The 24350-nt window shown below is 45.8% G+C and overlaps 1 protein-coding gene across 7 annotated transcripts in view; it reads right to left on the bottom strand.

The window, feature by feature from the left end:
* ERI3 (ERI1 exoribonuclease family member 3) overlaps positions 1–23596 on the bottom strand; it is a 128777-nt gene extending 105181 nt beyond the window's left edge. For 2 of the 7 annotated variants that reach the window (XM_065914473.1, XM_065914480.1), the window contains exons 1-3: positions 23206–23560; positions 20709–20784; positions 9561–9838 (exon numbers count right to left, since the gene is read on the bottom strand). In XM_065914473.1, coding sequence (XP_065770545.1) covers positions 9561–9838; positions 20709–20784; positions 23206–23340 — 489 coding nt within the window. In that variant the 5' untranslated portion in view covers positions 23341–23560. The other 5 variants (XM_065914494.1, XM_065914503.1, XM_065914488.1 and 2 more) reach the window with 5 other exon arrangements.
* Between the last annotated feature and the right edge of the window lie 754 nt (positions 23597–24350).

Below are 24350 nucleotides of genomic sequence, written 5' to 3'. Positions count from 1 at the left end.
AGGGTTCTTGGCTGTTAGAATAAACCCTTGCTGGGCCCACTTTCAAGCCCCTCAGGTGAGCCCTTTATATCTGCCAACCACTCCTGGCTTCTGCCATCAGACATTTCATTCTCCTGGCTGCAGAGATCCATGGTGGAAAAGCTGACATGTCATATCCCAGAACTGTGTAGAGCAAGGTGACACATTTCTGTTAGGAAGCTTGCAAGAGGTCCTCCTGCCAAGGCAATGCCTGCTCCCTTCAAGAATGTAATCAAGACCCAGGGCATCAACTACCCACAGAGCACTCATCATACCACTCTCTCCAGAAAAACATCTTCCTTCTACACAAATGAATCAAAAAGTGGAGTTGGATACCTCTCCAAGGAAGACCTCTCATTATAGACATCAGGCAGGAGCTATCTTTATACCCCTGGTTCCGATTAAGTCTAACACTGGCCACAGATGTAGATCAGGATCACAGCAATTCTTACAATAGCCTGAGGCTCCAAGCTGGAGACACCTCACCACCTCCACACCATACCATGAACTTTCTCTAAGACCTGCCCCTTGTTACTCTGGTCCCCTTACCTCTCTAGTGAAAGCAGACCTTATCAGAATGACATGCTTCCTCCCAGTCATCAGTCAGTCCCTGCCTCCTCCATCCCCAACCACCAATCCCTTTCAGCTGATCAGTTGGCTTTTCATTCACACCTGCTAGTGCTGGGGAGAGGCGGGGAGCAGACTGTGATCAATACAGAGTCCCTGAACTCCATTTCAGACACTGCAATTTCAAACCATGACCCTCAGTTTATCACATTGGTAGAACAAGATTCCAAGCTTTTCAGCCAATTATCGTCCTATCCACCATCACCATCTGCTTCCCAGAGGACACGGTCACAGCAGTTCATCAAAGAGATCCCAGAGGAGTAAAGTAACTGCCTCTATCACCACTAAGCTCACCTACGGCAGGTGTCTCTGACTCAGGCCTTCAGTGCAGAGCACTCCATTTATAACCACCGCAGGTTTCCTCTCTCCACGCCCCACCAAATCTCTTAGCACCATTGCCAACCAGAGCCCACCAGTACCCAAAAAAGCTACAAGCTACTCAAGAGCATGGTTCTCAGGCTTGTTTCTTTCCCAGCATATCTAAGGGCGACAACACATAACTCTTCTCCATTCCCACCATCACCACCGTAGTCCAACCCACTAACCCACTTTCAACTAATAGCTCCTAACCAGTTTCCCTCTGCCCATATCTAACCCCGTGAAATACCTCCCCTTCCATTCCCTTGAGCACTGGCTAACGACACCTCCTTCTGTTTCCTCTCTTCCACTCAACAACATTCACACTTCCATTCCTGGCTTGCCGATTTTACTTTATCAACCTCACTGTGGACTCTGCACTTCCTTTCCTTTCAGCAACATCAGCACCTCCCAGTGAGAGCCTCTGCTAGCAGTTAGCCTTCAGACAAGTCCTTGGCTGGAAGGGCCTCCCCTGGACTAGACACTGACCAGGGCACTGAACAGTGGAACTCACACAACAGACATTTACTACCATGGACCAAGCTCTCCTACTGGCCACTACAGAGAGGGACAGGGTCTAAACAAGCCCATTCCAAGGCTCTTCAAGTGAAGAGCTTCCATAATGCTTGATTTCCCCGCCAGAGTCCTCCTCCCTCCTTTCTGATTCTCCCAGTACCTAACCAGGCTTTGCCCATGGCAGCACTCAACACACCAAACCATCTGTGCCTGTCCTAGCCTGCTCACCCTTCTGCTGCAGACCTGCCAGCCTGGGGGGTGGGGGTGGGGGTGGGCTAGGCTAATGTCAATCTGGGAACACTCTTGTTCCAGGCTTTTAGGCAATGACTCAATTTTCACAGCTAGAACTCAAAACTCATCACATAAATGTATGACTGTGGGGGGCTTTTTAAGTATTGTGAACACCTAGGATAAGGGGATAAAAAATAATCATTCCAAAGCATCTTAATCAAAATGATGCAGGATCCTTTTTCCCAACAAGACAGAGAGATGAAGGAAGCATCTCCTAATATCAGTTTTCCTCATGTCAGACAACTGATTCCGGTCTACAAAGTACAAAATGTAATCAACAGAGGGGAGAGGAAAAACAAGACAGGACGGGGGCAGGGAAAAGCGAAGCCAAGCCCAAAGACCAACCCCAAATGCTCCTCAGGATTTCACTCCCCCTCCCCCTTCCCAACGCACTGGCTTTCTTTCTGTGGCTGTGTTACCTGTTGCTGCTGCTCAGACAGACAGCTCATTTTGTCCCCACCTCCCACCTCTCCAGTCTGTAGCAAGTCATTTCTCTCCTCCTGCCTCTTCATTAATCCTTCCCTCCTTCCTTCTGTTCTCAGTGTTAAGTCAGCCAGCCATTTATCTGTTTGAAGGGTATAAACCTCCCCAGTCTATGGAAGGAGGTCTTCCCATGGGATGCCTAGCAGATTCAGATCCAAACTGCCAGTACTGGGAGCAGGGGGTGGGGGGGTGATGTCATCCCCTAGCCCTTGCCTCTCCCTAGAGACCTCACAGCCCAGCCCAGAGCTACCTTCTGGGGCAGCTTCCTGACAATGCCTCAGGGCCTTAGTTCACATATTTCTATTTGACCCTCATCCTTCTGCCTCTCACACTTTTATTGCCTAAAATTCTCTTAAACGTTTTGTAGCCTTCATAGTCTCACTGATGTTCTTGAATGTGAAAAATACCATATCAATGATACAGACAATCCTACTAGCCAAATGGTGAAATCACTGGCTGGATTCTGGGACTTCCTTGGTAGTCCAGTGGTTAGGACTCAATGCTTTCAGGGCCTGGGTTCAATCCCTGGTTGGGGCCTGAAAAATCCCGCAAGCCATGTGGCACAAAAAAAAAGTAAAGAAAAGAAATTGCCGGTTCAAAGTCTTCATTCTCTCTCTGCCTCATTTTCAACATCCACACAAGCAAGTTTGCAATCCAGCTCAGTTTTTTTCAGACTTGGGTCAGTGGGTCCTGGCGCATCCTGTGAGCACCTTCGTTCATTCCTGCTACAGCAGTTCTGAGAGCTCTCCGGTCCACTTGCCATCCTGACCTCCTGACCTGCCCTTACTGAGGAGCTATGTGCCCCCTCCAGAAGCAGGCCTGACCGCTCCCCTGCTGTGCGCCCACTGCGCCAAGTACTCACCCAGGCAATGCTGGTTATCATGTTCCTTGACTATGAGCTCCTTGAGGGTAGGGACCATTTCTTGTTTTTATATCCTGGCATCTAACATAGAGGTTGAAGTTTTTATCCAAAGAGTAAAAAGAGGCTTTTTCATTGCCTCTAAGGTGGTTACCATGAGGTCCTCCCTATTCTTTTACAGACTTGATTGGTTTTGTCATGTCCAACAAAAACCCCAAAAGGCAGCTCAGTGTCACTGTTAGTTTACAATCCCTGATTTCATTCACCATTCATCAATGGCCCCATTCTTTAGAGCTCTTCCCCACCACCAACCTTAGCCCAGTGTCTAACAAAATCTGCATTCCAACAGCTGTCTCAGCCCTGGAGAGGCCACCAGATAATAACAGGCTGGGGGAAATGTCTCCTGTTTTGCACTAAATTACGTGGTTGATTTTGTTACCAGTGACCCAGGGCTTCCCAAGGAAAGTTCCTGGTCCCACCCCCAGGCAACTCCAGAGCCTAACTACAAACTATGGCATTTTAAAGGTATAAACCCTGGGGAAGGTAGAGAAGCAGACTGAATAGTGCAAATAAACCCACTTCGATTGTACCTCTGCTATGCCAAACTCACAAGAGAGCGCCACCATGCACCAGTGCTCCGCTCCCCGAGATGTATATTTTACTTTCACATTGCTATGTCTGCTCCAAATAAAGAAAGGCCGTTAGGCTTTCACGTGAAGTTTCAACAGGGCCAAGACCCGGACACAGCAAATGCTTGTTCCCATTCAGGGAGCCCTAGTGAGGAGTCACAGTTAGAGCCTTGGGAGGCCCATCCCGATGAGGGACCACCAGGAAACTGTAGCCTGTGGAGGGGGGGCCCGGGGAGGGGGCAGGGGAGGCACCACATTTATGGAAGCAGCAACAAAAAGGACAAAAGGGCCTAGTGGGCTGCCCCATTCCCACCCATCACTGGCCACCAATAGAGGAATTCATTTATAGTGACCCTGGAAGAAGAGATGTGCTAAAGCAGACATATAACTAAAAAGGAAGGCAATAATTGGTCTGATGGGCAGGGGAAAAATTATTCCAGGAGTTGAGAGCCTATGCAAGAACACTTACGGCTCACACAGTCATCATAACTCAGCCCCCTCAAGCATTTTGTGCTCTGCTTATGGTGTTAACTTTAATGTCTTAACATATAACACCATCCGCACTAACACAAAATACTACACACGCCAGATGAGGCTGAGTTATAGTTGCTGTGGGAAGCATAACTTTGAATTTCCTGATTTTGGTGCATTTAATCTCAACCATAATGTTACATTAACGTCGGTTTTGCATTTCATTTCCCAGTTTAGAAGAATAGAATAGCGTCAGTGCCTTCGCCTGTCTGTACAGAAAAAGGAGGCGGACTGACTGGGGCCATGAGCAGATGGACCGCAACCCAACAACTGGGCCCTCCTGCTAAAAAGCCTGACCTGACCCCTCCCACTTGGAGGAACCTGGACCAGGACGAGTGAAAGGCAAGAAGGGGTGAATTCTTTCTCTAGGGAATGACCTTTCCACCCACTTGCAAAGTGCAGGAACCAGAAGCAGAGAAGGGAAGAAGCTGAATACAGAGCAACAGCAATGTGCGTGTATCAGGTGTGGGGGGTGGGGGTGGGTAGAGGCGGTAGGGGCCTCCTGCTGCTCAGCCTTGAATGGAAGAGAAGGAGACCAATACAGTGTGATTTGTAGGGATCGTAATCAATTTCCTGTGAAGTTTTCCAAAATGTCTCTTTCATAAGACTAATAATGAGTCAGCTTCACATCAAAAATCACACCAAAAGCCCCTCTTCTATATTATCCCTTCTCCTGTCACCATTAACCCTCCCCCAACCCTGCCCTCCCCAAATAATCCAGCATCTGGACAACTTTCTATAGAAAAATGCCTTTACTCATAGTTCTAACTCAAAATGCAGATGGAATCTCTTCAAGGTTTCCTTAAAAAAAAGCCCCTATGGACAAAGAGCAAACACTAGAAAACCTCAACCCTAAAGGTCATTTTTCTCCAAAGTTAGGGGCACTTGAATACAGATGGGAAGGAAAACAGTCAGTGGGGCTGCTGCAGAGCAGCGAGGAAAAGACTGCACCTTGGGGCCGGACGGAGTCTGATGGACAAACTCAGGGAGGGAGGGAGGTGGCAACCAGAACGTGTGCTCCCAGACTGGAGCCCTGGGCTACCCCTCCCTGGCCATCTGGACAGCCCAGATTACTTCCTCCTCCCCACGTGCTGTGGCCTACACCTCATTTTCCTCACTTACATTTGCTTCGGGCTTTTCTGAACACTGAGGTGGTGAGAGAACTCGCCCCCAGGTTAAAGCGGCACAATTAAAGTTCCCACCAAAGCTTTCAGGCTGCTCCCTGGGCTTCCGGGTCACAGCCGCCATCACTTGATGCACATCCACGCCAAGATGAGCAACGTGAACTCTTGCTGGTTGAGGACAAGGCAGTCACGATTCTCAACCAGATAAAAACCTACTTTCACGTCAAGAAACAATTCCTAAAGCAAGAAAGGAATTGTATACCTCACATTCTGAGTCTCTAAAACATGGTAATCCACCTAACTTACATGAAAAAATATTTTCAAATGAAAAATAGTCTTATATTCAACCTATACCTGTCAATCTGAATCAAAACATATAAAACAAAATGAGTGCAAATACCAGAAAGGTGAAAGCCTGTTACTGGCAAACCAACCATTCCAATTTCAGCAATCTGAACAAAGTACAAAAGTAAACAGCAAAAATTATGACAAATGGAAAATACCACGTTTTACCACATTTACAATCAGTATTGTTAAGCACAACTGAGCCTGTGCCTGTCCATTTGTATGGTGGCAATCCTTTTGACAGTCCCTACAAACTGACTCAGGGACTTCTGAATGGCAGATACAGACAAGAGAAATGAACCCCACGCCAAGTCATCAGAGAGGCCCTGGCCCAAAACTTGTTCCTGCCTCCTACACAAATGAGGGATATGACACACTCCCAGAAGAATCAGAAGTGCACTGTGTTAGGCGTTCTCAAGAGTTCACCTCTTGGGAGCCAGGCAGGAGAGGAGCTGGGGTGGTTCTGATTCACAGTTCAAATGCATCCCCAGGAGGCATCGAGATCTTGCCCACGAAGTGTATCTGTCAGGTGGACAGTCACCAAGCCACTAGGGAGGGCTGAACTAACCTGCACAACATATTCAAGCTCTTTCACTGTTACGTCTAGAAGCAGACGCTCATCCCAAGTCTCAATCTTTCCTGCTCCCATTCAAATTCCTGTTTGGTCTTTATTAAAATGAAGAGCAAGTCATTATCATACTCCTTGGAACAACTCCTTCCCAGTATGGACAAAAAAATCAGTCACTAAAATTATATTAAATTTTTTTTCCTAAGTCTTAATTTTTGTGCCTTTAATGATTTTTGTTCCTCTTATCCTAAGCATCTCTCCAATTCCTTCACTAGCCATGTTGACCAAAAGACCTAAACAATGGAGAGGTTATAATGAGAACCTGACCTGTGAAGAGCTCAGTGGAAGGACACCGTTATCTGGGACTGACAACTTTCCCAATACATCTTCCAACTTTCTCTGAATCCTGTCAGGACTCCACCACCAGCAAGCTTTAGGGGAGGTTTTTTTGATTGTTTGTTTGTTTGTTTTTAAAGAGAGAGAGAGGAGGGCTCTAAGTTGCCAATAATAGTAAGTCTCAAGTCACTCTGGGCCACCCATCCCTTTCCTGAGAGCAATCCGGTTCAACAAGAGAGCTGTCTGGCCCCAAACTCACCTTCCTACCTGTTGATCACAGCATTGTAGAGACCTAATGAAGTAGAGATGCGTTACATTTATCATTTGCCCTAGATCCACTCAAATCCATCACTATGTCACAGCAAGAAGTTAGATTGATCTGACAGGATTTGCTCTTCTTCACAAACCCATGTAAGTTATTACTCAGTACCCTATGCTCTTCTAGCTGTTTGCTGATTGATTATCTGACGATCAGGTCAAGTATCTTCCCTGGAATCACAGTAAACTAACGGGTCTATAATTTCCAAGATCATTCGTATTCGCCTTTTAAAGATAAGCAAGACAGCAAATGCTTCTTCCTGAGTTCTCTACAGCAACAGCTAATGCTTTACTAATAATGAACCAGGGCAGCCAATTCCTTAAGTGCCCTTGGAATCACATCATCAGGGTTCATTGACTCTGGAGATAATCTTTAATCAGGCTCAGATCCTGGTGAACAGCAGGAAGCCCAACCTCAAACCGGGTCCAGAAGGTTTCCTCCTTCCTGGGAAGGAAGTTGGTGATACAAGTGATTTAAGTCTGAGCTGCATTACATTTTCAGCACTGCAATAAATTAATAAAAAGAACAAAAAATTAAAAGAACAAAGTCCTTGAAAGAGAAATGAAAGGTAATACTGACAGACCAAACTGAGACATGAATCAAGCTTCATCTTCAATAACATTGGCAGAACCCTCTGTAGGACAAGAGAACAAAGTTGCATCATTATCTCAGCATATTATCTACCTGAAAAGTTCAGAAAAAAACATACACAGGCAGGTGTCAGGAAGCAGAAAGCAGGAAATGTCATCGAGAAGGTACCCAGCAACCATGAGGCTTCAGAAGAGGGCTGAATCCTGTACAATAGGGATATGTTAGATTTTTAGACTCAGGTCCTGCTTGGATTTACTCAGTGACTGAAATCATCAGCAAGGGAGATAATATGGCATATTGGGGTATGGTTCCCTGATTCTCCACTCCAGAGAATCTATGTAACCAAGACTCCCACCCACCATCCAAGCACACCCATCACAGAATCTCCAGTAGGTTGGGGAGGTGGAGAAGATGACTCTACAACATGGGTAGGAGCAAGAGGCTAAGAAAGTAAGTGGCTCCGGCCACTTCCAGGCTGTCCTCCCTTTCCCTAGGACGCTCTCCTCATCCAGCTCCTGTCTTCTCAAGCCTCAGCAGGCCTGCTTTCAGTCCTTTCCCAAAGTAGACCACTACTGCAAGGGAGAATAGGAAAGAGAGAAGTAGAGGAAGGTAAAAGCGTGTGGTATCTGCTTTCTGGAAAATAATCTCTTATCTAAAGATAGAACCCTTTCCTGGGAAAGAACCAACCATGAGAAATGAACCCAGTTCACCTCTGCAGGGACCTTCTTGTCTCCCAAGTGCCTGCTCCTACCATCCTCTTCTCCTCCTCTAACTACTAAAAGCTACTCCCAGACCAACACGTCTACACATCCCCAAATTACACACCTGATAATCCAGCTCTACAGGGAAGAGTTATAGTTCTAGAGTCAGGCACACCCAAGACCCCCACACTATAATGAACTGCCATATCAGCCGCCAGGCACACCCCCAAAGAAAATAAGAAGCACTCCAGTATCACAAGTGCACGAGTCTCTTGCTGCTAATCCAAGCTTCCTAGCAGCACCACCTTAAAAGGTAAAAGACCCCTGAACACAGCTGGTAATTAACTAAGAAAAAAAAAGCAAGAAATTTTCCTTTCCAACAGTCCTACAATGGTGGTTTGTATTATCAAATGCTGTGTAACAAATCATCCCAAAACTTTGTGGCTTAAAATATCAATAATCATTTATTCTCTCACAGTTTTTATGAGCCAGGAATTCAGGAGTGGCTCGGCTGGTCAGTCAGACTCAGGGTCTCTCCTGAGGTTGAAGTCAAATGTCCACTAGGGTTATAGCTATCTGAAGGCTTGACTGGGGCTGGCAGGTTCACTTTGAGACAGGGCCAGGAAACATGACTAGCAAGTTGGTACTGGCTTTAGCTAAGAGTCTCAGTTCCTGTTACATATGTACCTCTCCCCAGGGCTGTCTGAGTGTCCTCAAAGCATGGTGGCTGGCTTCTTCCAGAGCAAGTGATCCCAAAGAGCAAGGTGAGCTGCGATGCTTTTTATGACTGAGCCTCAGAAGTCACAGTATCTCTTCCGTGCTACTCTACTGACTATACAGGGCTAGCTCTGACTCAGTGTGGAAGGGGAACTGCCACAGGTGGAAACATCGGAGGCCAGGATCACTGGGGGCCATCCTGGAGGCTGACTAACACAGTACTCCTTAAAACAACACGCAGCAGCAGCAGGAGAAGGAAGGAGGGAAGGGAAAGGAGAGAGGAAGGATGGGGCAGAAGGAAATATTTTGATTCTCAAAGGCTGAGACCAGAGAGAAACAGTGTGCCCAGTTGTCCTCCAGGTAGACCTCTCAGGTCTACCTCACCCTAGGATGCCTGAGTCAAATCTTGCTTCTTAGGCAGGATCTCCAGATGTGTAACTAAAAGCCAAGAGGACAAGAGAAAGTGCCTCTGCATCCCAGAAAGCCAGTCTCTCCTCCCTCCCTCCTTGCCCACCCCACCTTTGCTGAAGCAATGATGCAATGGTTACCTGAGGATGAATCTGTGGCTTGTCACACGTGGCCTCAAAGTCCAGCACTAAAAAGTAGTGATACCTCTGGGGAGGGAAGGACATCATTGCCGCCATGGATGCGCCAAAGCTGTGGGCCGCCAGCTTTCTGGTGGATATGGAGCAGAACTCCGGAACACCACAAGGAGAAAACAAGTGAGAGCCCAGCACTTTTCTTGCTCTTGAAAGCAAATATGAAGAAAATCGAGCTGCTCCAGTCTGTAAAGGTGCTAGCATTGAACATCCAGAAGCATCTAAAACTTAGGGGAGGAAAGTTAAAAAAAAAAAAAGGAAAAGAAAGAGAAAAAAAAAAAAAGAACAGAGTCTGGGTTACTCCCTCCCACCGTGGCCCTGTTCCATCTAGTCTTCAGGAATATTCACACAGCATGAACCACTCCCCAGTGTTTCTGCGCCCCTTTTATAAACCCCAGTATTCATGACTAAAGTTCAAGACCCTAAACACTGGCCCCCGCAGCATTATGACAGCTCTGAGTCTCCCAGACCATCTCAAAACAAGATGCAGCACTGGCCTTGATCTTTAAGTGGAGCTCTGAAGTTCAAAAGAGAGGAGACACAAAAATGCTGTGGTCACTTCTCAGGTGGCAACAGTTAACATTAAAGCTAAGTTTCCCAAAGTAACCCGGGGTGACCCCATTGCACAATCAGTCCTGGGAGCTAAGCAGACTCAGACAAACAGCAGAAAATGCCCAGGATTCTCTCCTCAGCTCCATTCCCAACCACTTGCCCCCGGCATTCCTTTCTGTATCTTGACGTCTCCATATACCCGCCTCCCTTCTCCCAATTGGAAAGCAGGCACAGTCATCACAGGGAGCTTGCTCACCATAGTCTGGTGACTCCCCAGCCCCAGACAGTAAGTGGCACCCTGGGGGAACGAATGACGCTTGCAGAGCACAGCTGCCAGCAGCCGGGGCCCTTTCTCCCCCCTGCCTTTAGACTCTACTACAGGCCTTGAATGACTGCAGGACTTTTTTAAATAGGAAAGAAAAAGAGAAAACCCAGATGTGGCAGTAATGGGAGCATTGCTAAAAATCTAGTAAAGTTTTCTGAGTGAACATGTGCAAAAAAAAAAAAAAATCCAAATCACTTTTCAAGTGTTCCCTTTAAATTTGCAGAATGTCTGCTCCTTAGAGGGCTAATGAAATATAAAAATCAAAGTCTCAGTTTTACTCACAAATAACTCAAACTTCCTTAAAAAAAAAAAAAAGAAAGAGGAATAAAGCAGGAAGTTTGTGTTTTTCCCATTTCATACCCAATACTCAAATTCCCTCAACTTTAATCCTCAAAGTTAAACAAGAAATTTTGCTGTTCAATGTGGAAACAGACACAGTTTAAGCTTTCTGAAGCCCCATTCTGATGGATCTTGTCTCAACTCTTCACGTCACCCACTCCTGAACAGTACTGGAAGCCTTGCTGACATGGGAGACACCAGTCTGCTCAGATTACACACTCTAGTTTGAATTCAAAGTCCCTCAGTGCCTTAGAACTCTTCTCTAAGTCCTCAAAGTCAGGCCATGTATAAGTACTTTTGAAAGTTTTAATGTTTTCCAGTATGTATATATACTATGCAAAGTGTTTATGGTCAATCAGACCATAAGCATCGTGCTTAAGGAGCACTTCTGGGTTTGAATCCGGGTTTTACCACTTATTTGCTTGCCCATGGCACCTTGGGCAAGTTCTGTTCAATTCCTCGCCTGTAAAATGACAATAGCAGCGCCTACTCTTTAAATGAGAGTGAAATGAGAGCAGGGTTTGGCACATAGGGTTCAGTAAGTATTAGCTTACCATTATTACTATCACCCTGTTGGGTTATGCCCACCTGGCCAACTCAGGACACCCATACTTTGAGCCTATAAACCCAATGCATAAGGCAATCTCAGAGAGTAACATCAACGTCTTCTGCACCCCCAGACTGCTCTAGACCCCCCATACCAGATACTATACATGCCCTATCCCCTGCAACAGACCACACACTGATAGCCAGAGGTCCTCACAATGGCCAACGCTTCCTTTCTCAACTGATTTCACCCATACCAAAAAGTTTGTCTCTTGTAAAAAGTCTTTGAAGGAAATTCAAAAAAGAGGGAATCTATGTATACAAATAGCTGATTCACTTTTCTGCTATATAGCAGAAATTAACACAACGGTGTAAAATTACACCCCAACAAAAAAAAAATTTTTTTTAATTAAAAAAAAAAATCCTTGAGAGCAGACAGTAGACCGGGCCTCCACATGTGTGCAGTCACTAGGTTCCATACTTCTCTTAATTCTAAAAATCGAGTTCAACTCAAGTCACGAAAAAGAGGGCAGCTCTTCTCTTCCTACAAAATTCAGTCTAATAGCTTTAGAGCCATTAATTGTGGAAGAGGAAAATAGAAGTCTCCATCAGCTGCAGTGGGAGGAACAGAAGAGTATGTGTGCTGGGGATGGGGGGTAGGTACCAGCATCCATAAAGAGGCAGGAAGGTGTGACGCAGCACGCCACAGCCCCAGTGGGGTATGAAGGGCATCCACTGGGAGAGAGGGAGGAGCAGCCTGATGTGGGAGCCACGGGTAGGTAAAACAAACACCGAAGAGGGGGAAAGGGCAGTAGCAACAAAGGGAGATTAGTTACACACAGAGGGACTGATCCAAAAGGGGATTCCATTAAGGGCAATGGGACCAGGCTTCTCACTGCTAATACGGAAAGGGAAAACATCTTTATGTCAAAGTGGAACTGGAAATATCTTCAACTGGAATTGGAGCTGAACTCAAGGTTTCTGACATATATGCTATAAAAATAAAGCTAGATGTAAATTTGAGGATGAGTATACATCTACACACAAATATACAGACACATGTATATTTATTTTCTAGCTCTGTTTACTGAAGGGCCAGGGAGAAACAACACTCTTCGGAGAAATGGCCGATTCCAGGGCTATAGCAGAGAAAGCACAAGATGAGCTTAGAACATCTTGTTGTGCCAAAAAGCAGGGAGACACTCAAAGGATGCAGAAGCCAGCTTGAAGGGGCTCCTACTGGCAAGTAAATAATATTAATGGATTATTATGCACTGAATAAAAAAAGGAAACCATGAGGCCTTAAGATAAAAATAAATGAATGAGTAATTTTAAAAGTTAAAGTTTGGTAAGGGAGTTCACATAGTTTCAAAGTATCTACCCACAGAATGCTTATTAACAGGGAGTAAATAAGTTTACAGGGCAGAAGCCTAGCAGACATCACCCAATCCAGTGAGCAAAATGAACATCATCAATAATGGGACTAATCAAAATCATGCATCACATGATAGGATGCAATGAGAAAAATCAAAGCATCATTTCTGTGATATTTCTATCAAAGATGCATGAAATGAAGTGCAAGTCGCTCAATCATGCTTGATTCTTTGCAACCCCATAGACTGTACAGTCCATGGAATTCTCCAGGCCAGAATACTGGAGTGGGTAGCCTTTCCCTTCTCCAGGGGATCTTCCCAACCCAGGGATAAAATCCAGGTCACCCGCATTGTAGGTGGATTCTTTACCAGCTCAGCCACAAGGGAAGCCCAAGAATACTGGAGTGGGTAGCCTATTCCTTCTCCAGTGGATCTTCCCGACCCAGGAATCGAACCAGGGTCTCCTGCATTAGATGTATAACCTGAATCTAATCACGAGAAAACACCAGACAAACCCTAAATGGGAGACAGTCTACAAAATAACCAGCCTGTAATCTTCAAAAGTATCAAAGTCATGAATATCAAGGAAATTTTACTGGGAAAAGTCTACAAGACATTAAACAAACCTGGTAACTAAATGCAACGCATGATTTTGAACTGGATCATTTTGCTACAGAGATCATTATTGGGACAACTGGCAAAACTTGAATGGGGTTTGAGGATTAAATGGAGGTAACATTATCAATGTTAATTTAGATGGTTGTGCTATGGTTAGGTAGGAGAATCTCCTTGCACGTAGGAAATTCATGCATAGTATTTAGGGTGACGGAGTGTTAGGTAAGCAACTCAACTCAACAGTTCAGGAAAAAAAATCTTTGTACTCTACTTCTAACTTTATATAAATCTGGCCTATTTTGAACTTTAAAAAAATTTTTTTTAAGCCACATGCAATGTTATTTTAAAAAAAAGGTAACATGGAACAGTACATGAAGGAGCCATAATCCTATACTGCCTACAGAAGGTAGGCTGCCCAGAGGCTGGCAAAAACCAGCCCTCTTTGCACAGTCTCCATCCTAAGTGCCCCCACCCAATGCCACCTCACTGGGCACTCCTGCCACTGCTAGCACCTACTCCAGAAACACCCCAGCACTCCCTGCAGAGGCTCCCTACCTGCCTGTCTACCCGCTGACATCTTAGGGATTTCCCCTTTCTGCTGATGTCTTTATACTTCAGTCACAAGTCTGCAGAATTTAAGTTGATAACCTGGACTTCAACCGGGACTATGAGAATCTAGTTGACAGGCAGAACTCAAAAGGAACCGTTTATGTTCTCTGTATATCTATTTGCACACCAGCTTTCACCCGAGACCAAGATTTACACACATTTACTCTGACACCCATTTCCTTCTCCTAGCAAATTAAAGGTAGTAAGTAGCCTATGGCAAAGAGGAAAATGAATGATTCCCTCTCCTCAAAATAAAGGGACCAGCCTCCCAGTGGGGCAGGGGAGAGGAAAACAGCCCGATTCGGGGGAGCAGGCCCGCGCCACAGCCCCTGGAGGACCGTCTCTGGGCAGAGTATTTACACAACAGACACAATGGCTCCTCTGCAGCCATTACTGTCGGTCAGGTAAATAACGCATGTGCCAAAACACACATTTAATGAGGGAAATAATATGCCTTTATAAAAAGCCTCGATCCGTATTTACCTGAGAGACCAGAGAAGCACCAAATCACCAGATTAGTGGAACCACAGAGGAGTCATTCTGGTGTCTTGGGTAAATAGACATTTTATAGCCTTCCATTACTGGAGGGGGAAGGAAGGGCGAAAGGAGGGGCCCATCCTTTAATATCCACATGCAGGTCAGGGGAGCCTGGGGGAGAGAACAGAAGAGAAGCCCATCATGAAATATGGGGTCCACTCCTACCCCACCTCCCCATCCACTTGGGATATCTCTGGGGAGGGTATGGGTTTGTACCACCTCTGGACTCAATCCACTCCATAAAAAGCCAGACTGGGGAGTGGTTAGCACTTAGGGCTTTCACTGCTGTGGGTCTGGGTTCACTCCCTGGTCAGGGAACTAAGATTCTGCATGCCACATGTTGGTGGGTGGGGTGGGGGAGCCAGACTGGGAGGCAGAGGTGCATTCCAGAGAAACCCCAGGGCACCGAGGCAGGTTCTGGGTTCAGCTGACTGGAAGCCCGTGGGACAGCCGTGGCATCCCCAGCACCGAGTCTCAGGGCAAGTCCCTGCCCCAATCCGACCTGCAAGCAGCACAAGTACTCGGGCACCTGAGCCACAGAGGCATCCTCAAGCACACAGTAACACCTGTCTGCAACTCGTCAGTCACAGGCCCTGCCTTGAGCGGCTAAAAATAACCTGGGAAAAATATAAATAAACTGCATGCCTTCGAGAGTCATAATGTTCAGTCTAATGAATGCATTCTTACTGCTGGAGCACTTTCTGTGAAAATCACAGACTGTCAAAGGTGAAAGAAAACCTAAGAGGGGACACAGAGCAGTCGGTCAGGGAAAATGCGCCCCAGAAAGAGAAAAGAGCAGCCCAAGGTTCACAGAGCAAGTAAGCATAAGAAGAGAACCCAGGACTCCCAGCCCCCAGTTCAGAGCCTCCAGCCACTGCCCCAACACAAGCAGCAGGCACCAGCACCTGTCCCCTCAGCCTTTCTGCAGTCTCACAGCGGAGGCCAGCAGCCTGACGGCTCGGCCTAGTCTGCTGAAGGTGGAACAAAGCTTGACAGACCGACAAAAGCCTGGAACTTCTACATGACTTCCTGATGGCCCCAACACAGAATGGAAGCAGGAACTCTAAAGCTGGGTCCTCATCTCAAACAAAACACTCCCCTCCTCTGTGAACCCATCACCCTCTCGGCCTGGAGCTTCAGCTACTTCGGCTCCACGGCAAGGCGAGGGAGAATCTGTCCAACATCGGCAGCAGCTGCTAAACCCAAACTATCAGCAGAGCTAAAGTCGCTAAAGACCTTCAGGAACACAAAATTCTGACGGCAACATCACTAGCTATAGGAGGGTGCCTCTCCTCTTCAATTAGCTCATCTCAGCCACTCAAGATAGCATGGAAAAAAGAAGTGCCTGTTTGTGATTTGCCTGCTGTTTGCTAACCCTCAGCCACATCCAGTGACTTGGGCTAACTCCTCTAAGGGGCCAAGGCTGAGAAACCTCTCTTTGCAAAAGACCTGCATGTCAGCTGTGCCCCACAGCACAGAAGAGGGGGCAAAGGCTAGTTTCCTAACACACCATAAACAGAACAAAAATGGAGAAAGGGCAGGGTATGGTACGGTACTCTCATCCCTTTCAGGTCCTCCCACATTCGTAGAACAGCATCTGATCCCAGATGGGAGGTACCCAGAACTGGCTACTTCCCTGCTTCCAAGATGGAGAATTAGAACAGAAACAAGTAGCTGTTAAAAATGCTGGTATGAGACAAACACCAGTTCAAATCCCGACTCCACCACATGTTCTTTGTAATAATAGCTACAACAATAATGCCTATCTTGTAAAGATTAAATTAGATCATATAATATGTACAAAGCACTTTGCACAATAGTACGATCTCAGTTAAAGGGAATTATTGTTAATACAGGAGAAAGAGGAAAGGAAACTACTATTTTCTGAAGATCTACTATAAGCTAGGCACTATAGTTGTTAATTTACATATTTCATCTCATTTAAGCCTCCCAACCATCAAGTAAAAAAGGTAACAGCATTCCCATTTCACACATGGGAACACTAAGGCTGAGATGCACTCAGCTCTTCAGGGCCCTGTTCTCCTCTCCTACATTTGAGGGCCCGCGTTCTCCACTTGGCTGATTCTCCCATCAGCCATGGGGCTAACAATGCATATCAATTGTAGTTTTTTTCTGAGCTAAGATATGACTTTAACTAAAAGAAACTCAACCATAAGCAATAATTAAGTCTGTCCAAATCACCCAAATTTGTTTCTAAGAAGAAAAACAAATTGCAGCCCTGCGTACAAAAGTGGAAACGGGAAGCAATGTCTTGGATTAGAACAACTGCAGCACAACGAACTCAAAACCTCTCCTCCAACCCAGTTCCATAGGAGCAAATCTTCCTGTCTCATGGAGCAAAGAAACTCGCAGGAAGTAGGGTGACAACCAGCTCGTGCTCAGGCCCCTAACGTGACATTTCCTTTTACAAATCTGTGCCTTGGCAATTGCTGCTCCCTCTGTTTTGAAATGTACTTTCATTTTAATCAGGCAAATTACTGCTCCTTCTTCAAAACCCAGCTCAAATCTCCCCCTTTTAGTAACTTTCTCTGACACTTCATCAGAAAGTTGATTGCTTAAGTGATCCAGTGGCACAGTTTATTCCTACTTCATAACTTTCATCTCACTATATTGTAAGATTTTAGTTACCTGATTCTCCTCTTACCAGTCATTTTCAGGGAGATAAAAATTTTCAGGGAGAAAAATGGAAGACAGGTGTAGGGGTATATGTTACGTATGTATGTGTAAAAAGTACTTCTTTTAGTTGGACCATTGAAACCATTTTAAAATTTCAAGTAGTATTAAAGCATAGTTTTTCTCCATCTAAGGAGTATATGAGTTCTAAAAAGTGAAAGGAACACTGAACTAGACCTAGATCCTTAAGGGCAAGGACCAAGTTTTATTCATTTCTGTACTCTCAGCACAGGGCCAGGCACAAAGTGGGAGGCAACATTTGAACGACATGACGTCAACTGCTCTGGAACTGGAACGTGTCGGAACAGAGCAGGGCCTAAGAACCAAGAAAAGCTTCTTTTCCTTCTCTCTTCTTCCTACCCCCCTACCCCCCACCAATTTTGTCCTCCCCAGTAAGAGAGAGTGGGCCAGCACTGCCTTGGTGCGGGAATACTATTAAAAGGATTAATTTAGGGACCGGTGTTTGGACTGTCACATCCAATCACTACCCACAGATCTACAGCTTCCCAAATCAAGCTCATGCAAAGAGGAATCAATTGCAAGGACACAGAGGGTCTGAACAGGCATACTAATGGCCTCCTGAGGTGCCAGCGGCCAGCTCTGACACTCCCATAAATTATCTGCCTTTTGATTTTACCTGTAGCTGTGGGGCACGAGGCACAATTTTGAACATATCAAAGCAATCTCTCGTCACCCAAGGCTCCCCCAAGAATGTCCCCAAAGGGGGATGGTCTAAAAACAATGACCCAAAGGGAATCTGCCTCCTAGCAGGCCTGTTCCTAGCAGTCATCAATTAAAACCCAACAGGACCAAGTGAATAAACGGATCCAGATCAAGACGAGCAGATCTGGACAAGGCATGCAGCAGACCACAGTTCTGCATCAACTATACACCTCTCACTCAAAGGAAGAGAAATCACAGCAATAAACGCACACAATCTCATCGGGAGGCAACTGCACCAGCTGACAGCACACTCAACCATCCCAGGCCTCAGTTTCCTCACTTGTGCAGCACGGACAGTAATGCTGACCACCTGGCGCACTTCCCAGAGGGGTGGTGAAAAGTAATTTAAAAAAACACATTCAAGAGGCACTTTACAAAGACGAAGGGCCACAAGGGTGGCAACACTAATAAATGACCCTGACAGACTGGGAGAAATGACTGGTCACACTTTGATGAATTTCTTTCGGGTAGCTGCTCGCCCAGTTTGCTTCACTGATGGTGTTGAGGCTAAGGTCCACCCCAAAGAAAGTTCTGGAATTCCGGATGGGACTCCTGCTGTCTGAAAATTTTCCATTGTGAAAAGCAGCGTCTTCCCTTAATTATAATGTACTCCTGTCTGCTGGCTGCCTCCACCAGGGGCTGTGTTTCTATCACACGGCCACAATGACGATTGTGAGGACCCCAAACATACTAAGCCAAAGGCCAAGTCACCCGATTGCTAGATGCTTTTTAAAAAAATTGTGTAAAATACTATTAATAACAAAAGTTAAGGACACTGTGCTAGGAGTTTTACATCTCATCAAATCCTTAACCAACCTTCCATTTTACAGACATGAAAGCTAAACTCAGAGAAGTCAGCCACTTGCCCAAGGTCACATAAGCACTGCTATCAGAAACCTATAGGCTTCCCTCCAGCAATGCACTCCAGAGCTTGTAGGAGGAGGACAATTCATCAGACACTCACAAATACTTTATTTGGTCCCTGTACCTGACACACACCGTCATACTCAACTAGGAGACATTCTCAAAACCAGAGAAACATCACCGGTTTCCTACAAGCAAACAAAGGAGAGACTGAGTGGGACATGTAGAGAATACGGCAATATCCTGGGAAGCTAGGAACATGGGTCCCCCTCCGGGTATGCAGTTCAGGAGTTCAAAGTAACTGACATTAAGCTGTGAGACCAAAGACTAAAATCTCTCCCAGGGTACATTTATTTCCGACTTTTTTCAATAGAAAACAGTTTCCCAAAACTTCTCATGCATTCCACACCAACTTGTCCTTCCCACCCATCTTTTCTAGTCTGAGAAACAGGAGCTGGTATTGCCAACAATTTCTCAAGTAAACATCCTTTAAGCTCAAGTAGATAATCAGAAAATTAGTGAAGAGGACAGCATACACATCGATGCAAAGATTCAGGTGTACTCAATTTTTAGTTCTCAAAACATTGCCTCAATAGCGAAAATATAAAATGTCACCCATATGTAACTGCCACAGCCTCCTTACTGGTCTCTCTGCCTATCACAATCTATTCTTAACACTGAACATTGAAATCAAAGCAAACTTTCCAAAACACAAATGTAGTATCAGGCTCATGCTTAAAACTTTTCAATGGCTCCTCACTGCTTGTATGATGGTCTGATCTAGTGGTTGGCTCACAAGCCAAATTCAGCTGCCACCTGTTTTTATAAAGTTTTACTGGAACACAGCCATGCTCATTCATTTTCGTACTATGGCTGCTTTTGTGCCATAGCAACAGAGTAAACCGTTGTGACAAAGACCCATAAAGACTATTTACTACCTGGTCCTACACAGAAAGTTTGCTGATCTAGTCTTTCTTTTCTACCCACTATTTAATCCTAAGAGTTGATAAGGCCCTGGCTTCTGCTTACTTTTCCTCCTTCATTTCTTATCATATTCTCCTGTTCCCTGTCCACTGAGTTCTCTGTGTTTCGATCACACTGAACTTCAGTTTCTCAAACTCAACAAAGCTCTGACCTTTATGCTTAATTCTTCACATCTTCATTCAATTCTAGCTGAGTAGGTTACTTCCTCTGTAAAGCCTTCCCTGAACCCATCAGTCTGGGTCAGAGCTCCTTCTAAGTACTCTCAGAGCACATATACTTACCTTGTTACAGCCCTCTCAGATGTCTTGTAACTGCTTCTTTACTATCTGTCTCTCCCATGTAGGCTCTTTAGGGACAGAGATACCAGTTGTCTTGTTCACCACGAGCCCAACACCCAGCAAAATGCCTGGACCTCAGTTATTCAACAAACAGCCTCTGAGATCCTGGATATCAATCAACAGAGCATAACTTTTTAGCCAGCCTCAAAAATCCTCATAAAATGGAAATAGGCTGGAATTAACCATCCACCCAGAGGTGATCCACAACTCAAATTAAACCAAGATCCCAAAGGCCTTGGTAAAATGCATTTATAAAAAACCAAATAAATATGATCCTTCCGAATGTCCTAAGATGTGTATTTCTTAGGACAAAGAATCATTCCAGCTCTATTCGACATTCCTGAACTTCAAGTAGGTATTTGTGCGATGTCCACAAAGAAATCATGGCAGAACTTGAAAGTCTGGATACCCCACCTCCAACTCTCACCAGTTCATAAACTTTGCATAAGTTTCAGTCATCTTTCAGCACATAGTATTTTGTCAGGAAAAGCTACAGAAAAGTAAAATGTGCACCAGTCCCCACTCCCCTCCCTCCAAGCCCAAATACTCATCAGGAAGACATCAAGCCAAAACTTGACCATGCAATAAGACTTCTCACCTCTCCTTACTTCGAAGATGCCAAGACTGGCCGCTGGGGATGCTGAAGGTTCAGTGAGAGCTGGAAAGCCCCAATGCTGTGGATAAATACACATCTCTGCAACAAGTCTATTTCAATATAAATGATCATATCCCCAGGGGGCTGCTCTTTGAAACAACTTAAGACCACACGATACTTCAAACTCCTAAACTCAAACTACTTTGGGGTAACAGTTATCTATGTGGAAGACAGTACCAGTACAGTTTTCAGAAGCTACAGTTGACCTCTGAACAACACAGGTTTGAACTGTGTGGGCCTACTTCCTACGTTAGGGTGTTTTTCAATAAATATACTGGACACTTTTTTGGAGATGCATGACAATTTTTTAAAAACTTGCTGATAAGCCAAGCAGCCTAGTCATGACAAAAAATTTAAGAAAAAAATAAGATGTCATGAATGTGTTAAATACAAGTACATATACATATAAAATATGTGTTAAATCAACTGCTTATGTTATCAGTAAGGCTTCCAGTTAAAGCTATTTACAGTTAAATTTGGGGGAGTCAAAAGTTATAAGCAGATTTTACAACTGTGTGGGGAGTCAGTCTCCTTAACTTTTGCATATTTCAATGGTCAACTATATATACTTTTGGAAGGATGAACTTCATTTTATCCAGTGGCATATTTTTCTTCCAAAGGAGGTTTATCTCCTGGAGACACTCAACATTTAAAATATCAGAGCCTGGACTGAGAAACATAGCCATGAAGTGGTGGCTCTCTGGATAATCCAGAATCCTAGTCTAGTCAAGGAGGGGACACTGGTTACAGCTGACAATATTCATAACTCAGGAACTGAGGCAGGGATTGGGGCAAGCACTGATTGCCGCAAAACCACAGGCTATATTGCAAATGGACCACATAGACCAGGTAACACTTGCAGAATACATGCAGGTCTGCCTCAAGTTCTAAAAAAGTCCAGGTAGCCAAACCCCAAGTCAAATCATCAATGGATACTTATCATATTTATCACTTAATTCAGATCTTCCATACTTTCTCTTCAGAGCACATAAATCTTACACCTTTTACTAATCACATCTTCCAAAAGACTAGAAGTTGCAAAGGTGCCCGTGTAAGCCAGCAACGCACTTGCACAAAGAAAACACCGAGGTTTGGAACCAATCTACTCCTGTCTACCACTCTACACGTTTAACACTTTATTCTACTCAGATCCCCTAGGAAAATGCCACTCGCCAACCTACCCCACCACAAAGAAAACACTTTTCAAAATGAAAGAGAATAAAAGCACTTTTATTTGTAAATTTCAAGTTGCAAGGAGAGCTCTCAGCCAAGCTCTGTGACCTAGCTAGCCGATTATTTACAGGATCTTTGGGCAGGAATTGTTAATGAGCTTTTAATTTGGAGTGCTTAAGTTGCCAAAGTGCTCTGAGCTCCAGTGAAGCACCACAGAATCCATAAAGGAAACCTTATCAATCACTTCCCGGCAGCTACCTTCCCCCAACCCCCACCTCTCTGAGGAGAGGCAGCCAAGTGGGTTTCTAACCAAGATCACAGACACACACATTAGTGGAGTCACACTCCAAGTCCCTGTTTATAAATTGGCTTTTAAATGGTAGGGAATTCAGGTATAATATACTTAAGCTCCAGGCATGAACCCACCAAAACAAGGCATGCTGTGTATGATAAAGTCCAAATAAAGCAGAATTTGATGAAGCCAATTTCTGGTAGAAACTCTACAATCAAAAATCATTCAGCCAATCACAACCTACTATAGTTCAAATAGTGTACAGTCTTTAGCCAATGGGATTCCTGTTTTTTTGCCCTTCAGCTGGAAGACTGATAAAATGTCTGACAAGAACTAATACCAGAAACCTATAGCAGAGGCAATGATGGGTAATACCAGTTTGCAAAATCCAGCCCTAAGGACAGAATTCAAGCCCCCAAAGAGAAGCCACGTTCAGCAATTTTCAAGTCACAAGACGCAGTTATATTTTGCAAGACTTTGCAGCCAAGCCCCAATCCAAGTTCATGACTTTTTAAGAAAACACCTGTTGCTGGAGCATTTGCAGGAAAAGCAAACAGGAAGCTAGCCAAGTTAGGCCCTTTATTCACTCTTTCCACCATAACTACTACCACGGATACAGATTTACAAAGACGTGAACTGCTAATCTTGCGTGTCTGCGCGTATGTGTGTCAGGGAGGGGGTAAAGGGGATGGTCTATCTACCATTTCCTTGCTAGTTTCTATCCTCTTTGATCAAACCTCTCTTTCTCCTCCTAAGGAACCCCGGGTAAGAAGTCAGCATGCTTAATCACCTCACCCAGCCTGTCCTGCAAAGCCCTGCCCCTCTTCCTCTCCACCTGAACGTTTCTCAGTAGACCATATGCATCCAGGGTGAGCACATGGGCCAGCACCCCAGGCTGCCCAAACTGCGCGCCGCGACCCTCACCCCGCATGCATTACCAGGGCCCAATCTGGGGGGCCTCGCCGCATCACCCACCCCGGGATGTTGCCCCCAACTCGGGCCCATCCAAGTCCAAGGGATTGTAAGCGGAGGAGCAGGGGGCCAGGAGACCAGCCCTCCTTCCCAGGGCCGCCCCCGCCCCCCGTCAGCAGCGGGAGAGGCTGTCGCCATGGCAACGCCCCCTCCTCGGGGCCAGCGCGGCAGGCTCCCTCCAGGTGCAGGCCCCGACGTCTCCCTCGGCCTGAGCAGAAGCTCAGGACAGTTTACGGCGGCGGGCGCGGCCCGCGCCGACTGCGGCGCCGGCCAGGCAGAGGCAGGGCCAGCTCCGCCCGCTCCCCACCGCCCGTTCCCGGCCGCCTCAACAGCGGCAGCCAGCACCACGAGTCCACAACACACCGACTCACCTCCGCGCACTCTGACCCCGGCCGACGCGGCGGACGGGCGGGCGCGGTGACCAACCGCTGAGCCCGCCGCCGGCTCCTCCAACCAATGGGCTGCAGAAGGGCGGGGCTTCTTCTCCCCGAAGGCTCGCTCTCCCGCCGACATGCGCGCTAAGGTGTGCCAAGATGGTGACTCCCTTCGGCAGGCCTTATGGGACTTGTAGTTTTGATATTGCACGTATTTTGAAGAAAGTGAAGGGGCCTCACTTCAGAGCTGTGAAAGAAATTTTTTAAAAAACGAAACTTTTTGAGGCCTAGAACGACCCAGGTAACCCACTTCCGTTTTCCCACCTTCCAATATGCTCATGAGTTGAGTATAGGTTCATAAGGTGACATGTTGTACTTAGATGTCACCTCATGAGTCGTTCATTCAACAAGTCATTATTATCATTACCTCTCTGAGGTGAGCGTGGGGAAGACCTGAGAGGAGGGGGATTTTAGGCGAAGAAGAAAATGGTTAGATTTCTGAAGGTCCTTCCCAAGGAAGAGGGAACTGAGCTGGTCAGATCAGCTCCACAGGGAACTTAAGAGTTAAAAAGATTCTGGCCTCAGCTACAGAGAATTTCCACAGTCAATTACTTCAGTCAACTAGGAAGAAACTCTGGCCAAAGCCAGAGATGTATTTCTTCATCTTGGTTATGCCTCTCTGGGAAGTCAAGAGTACCAGGTTCTGAGCTGGGGAACCCCAGCCTTGGCCAAGCCAGTGATGGCTTTGACAGCCTCCCACTCAGCCAGGAACCA

The sequence above is a fragment of the Muntiacus reevesi genome, chromosome 1 (assembly GCF_963930625.1).
Source record: "Muntiacus reevesi chromosome 1, mMunRee1.1, whole genome shotgun sequence".
Lineage (NCBI taxonomy): Eukaryota > Metazoa > Chordata > Mammalia > Artiodactyla > Cervidae > Muntiacus > Muntiacus reevesi.
Note: the sequence above shows the minus strand (reverse complement) of the source record. Positions and strands in the feature narration are given on the sequence as shown.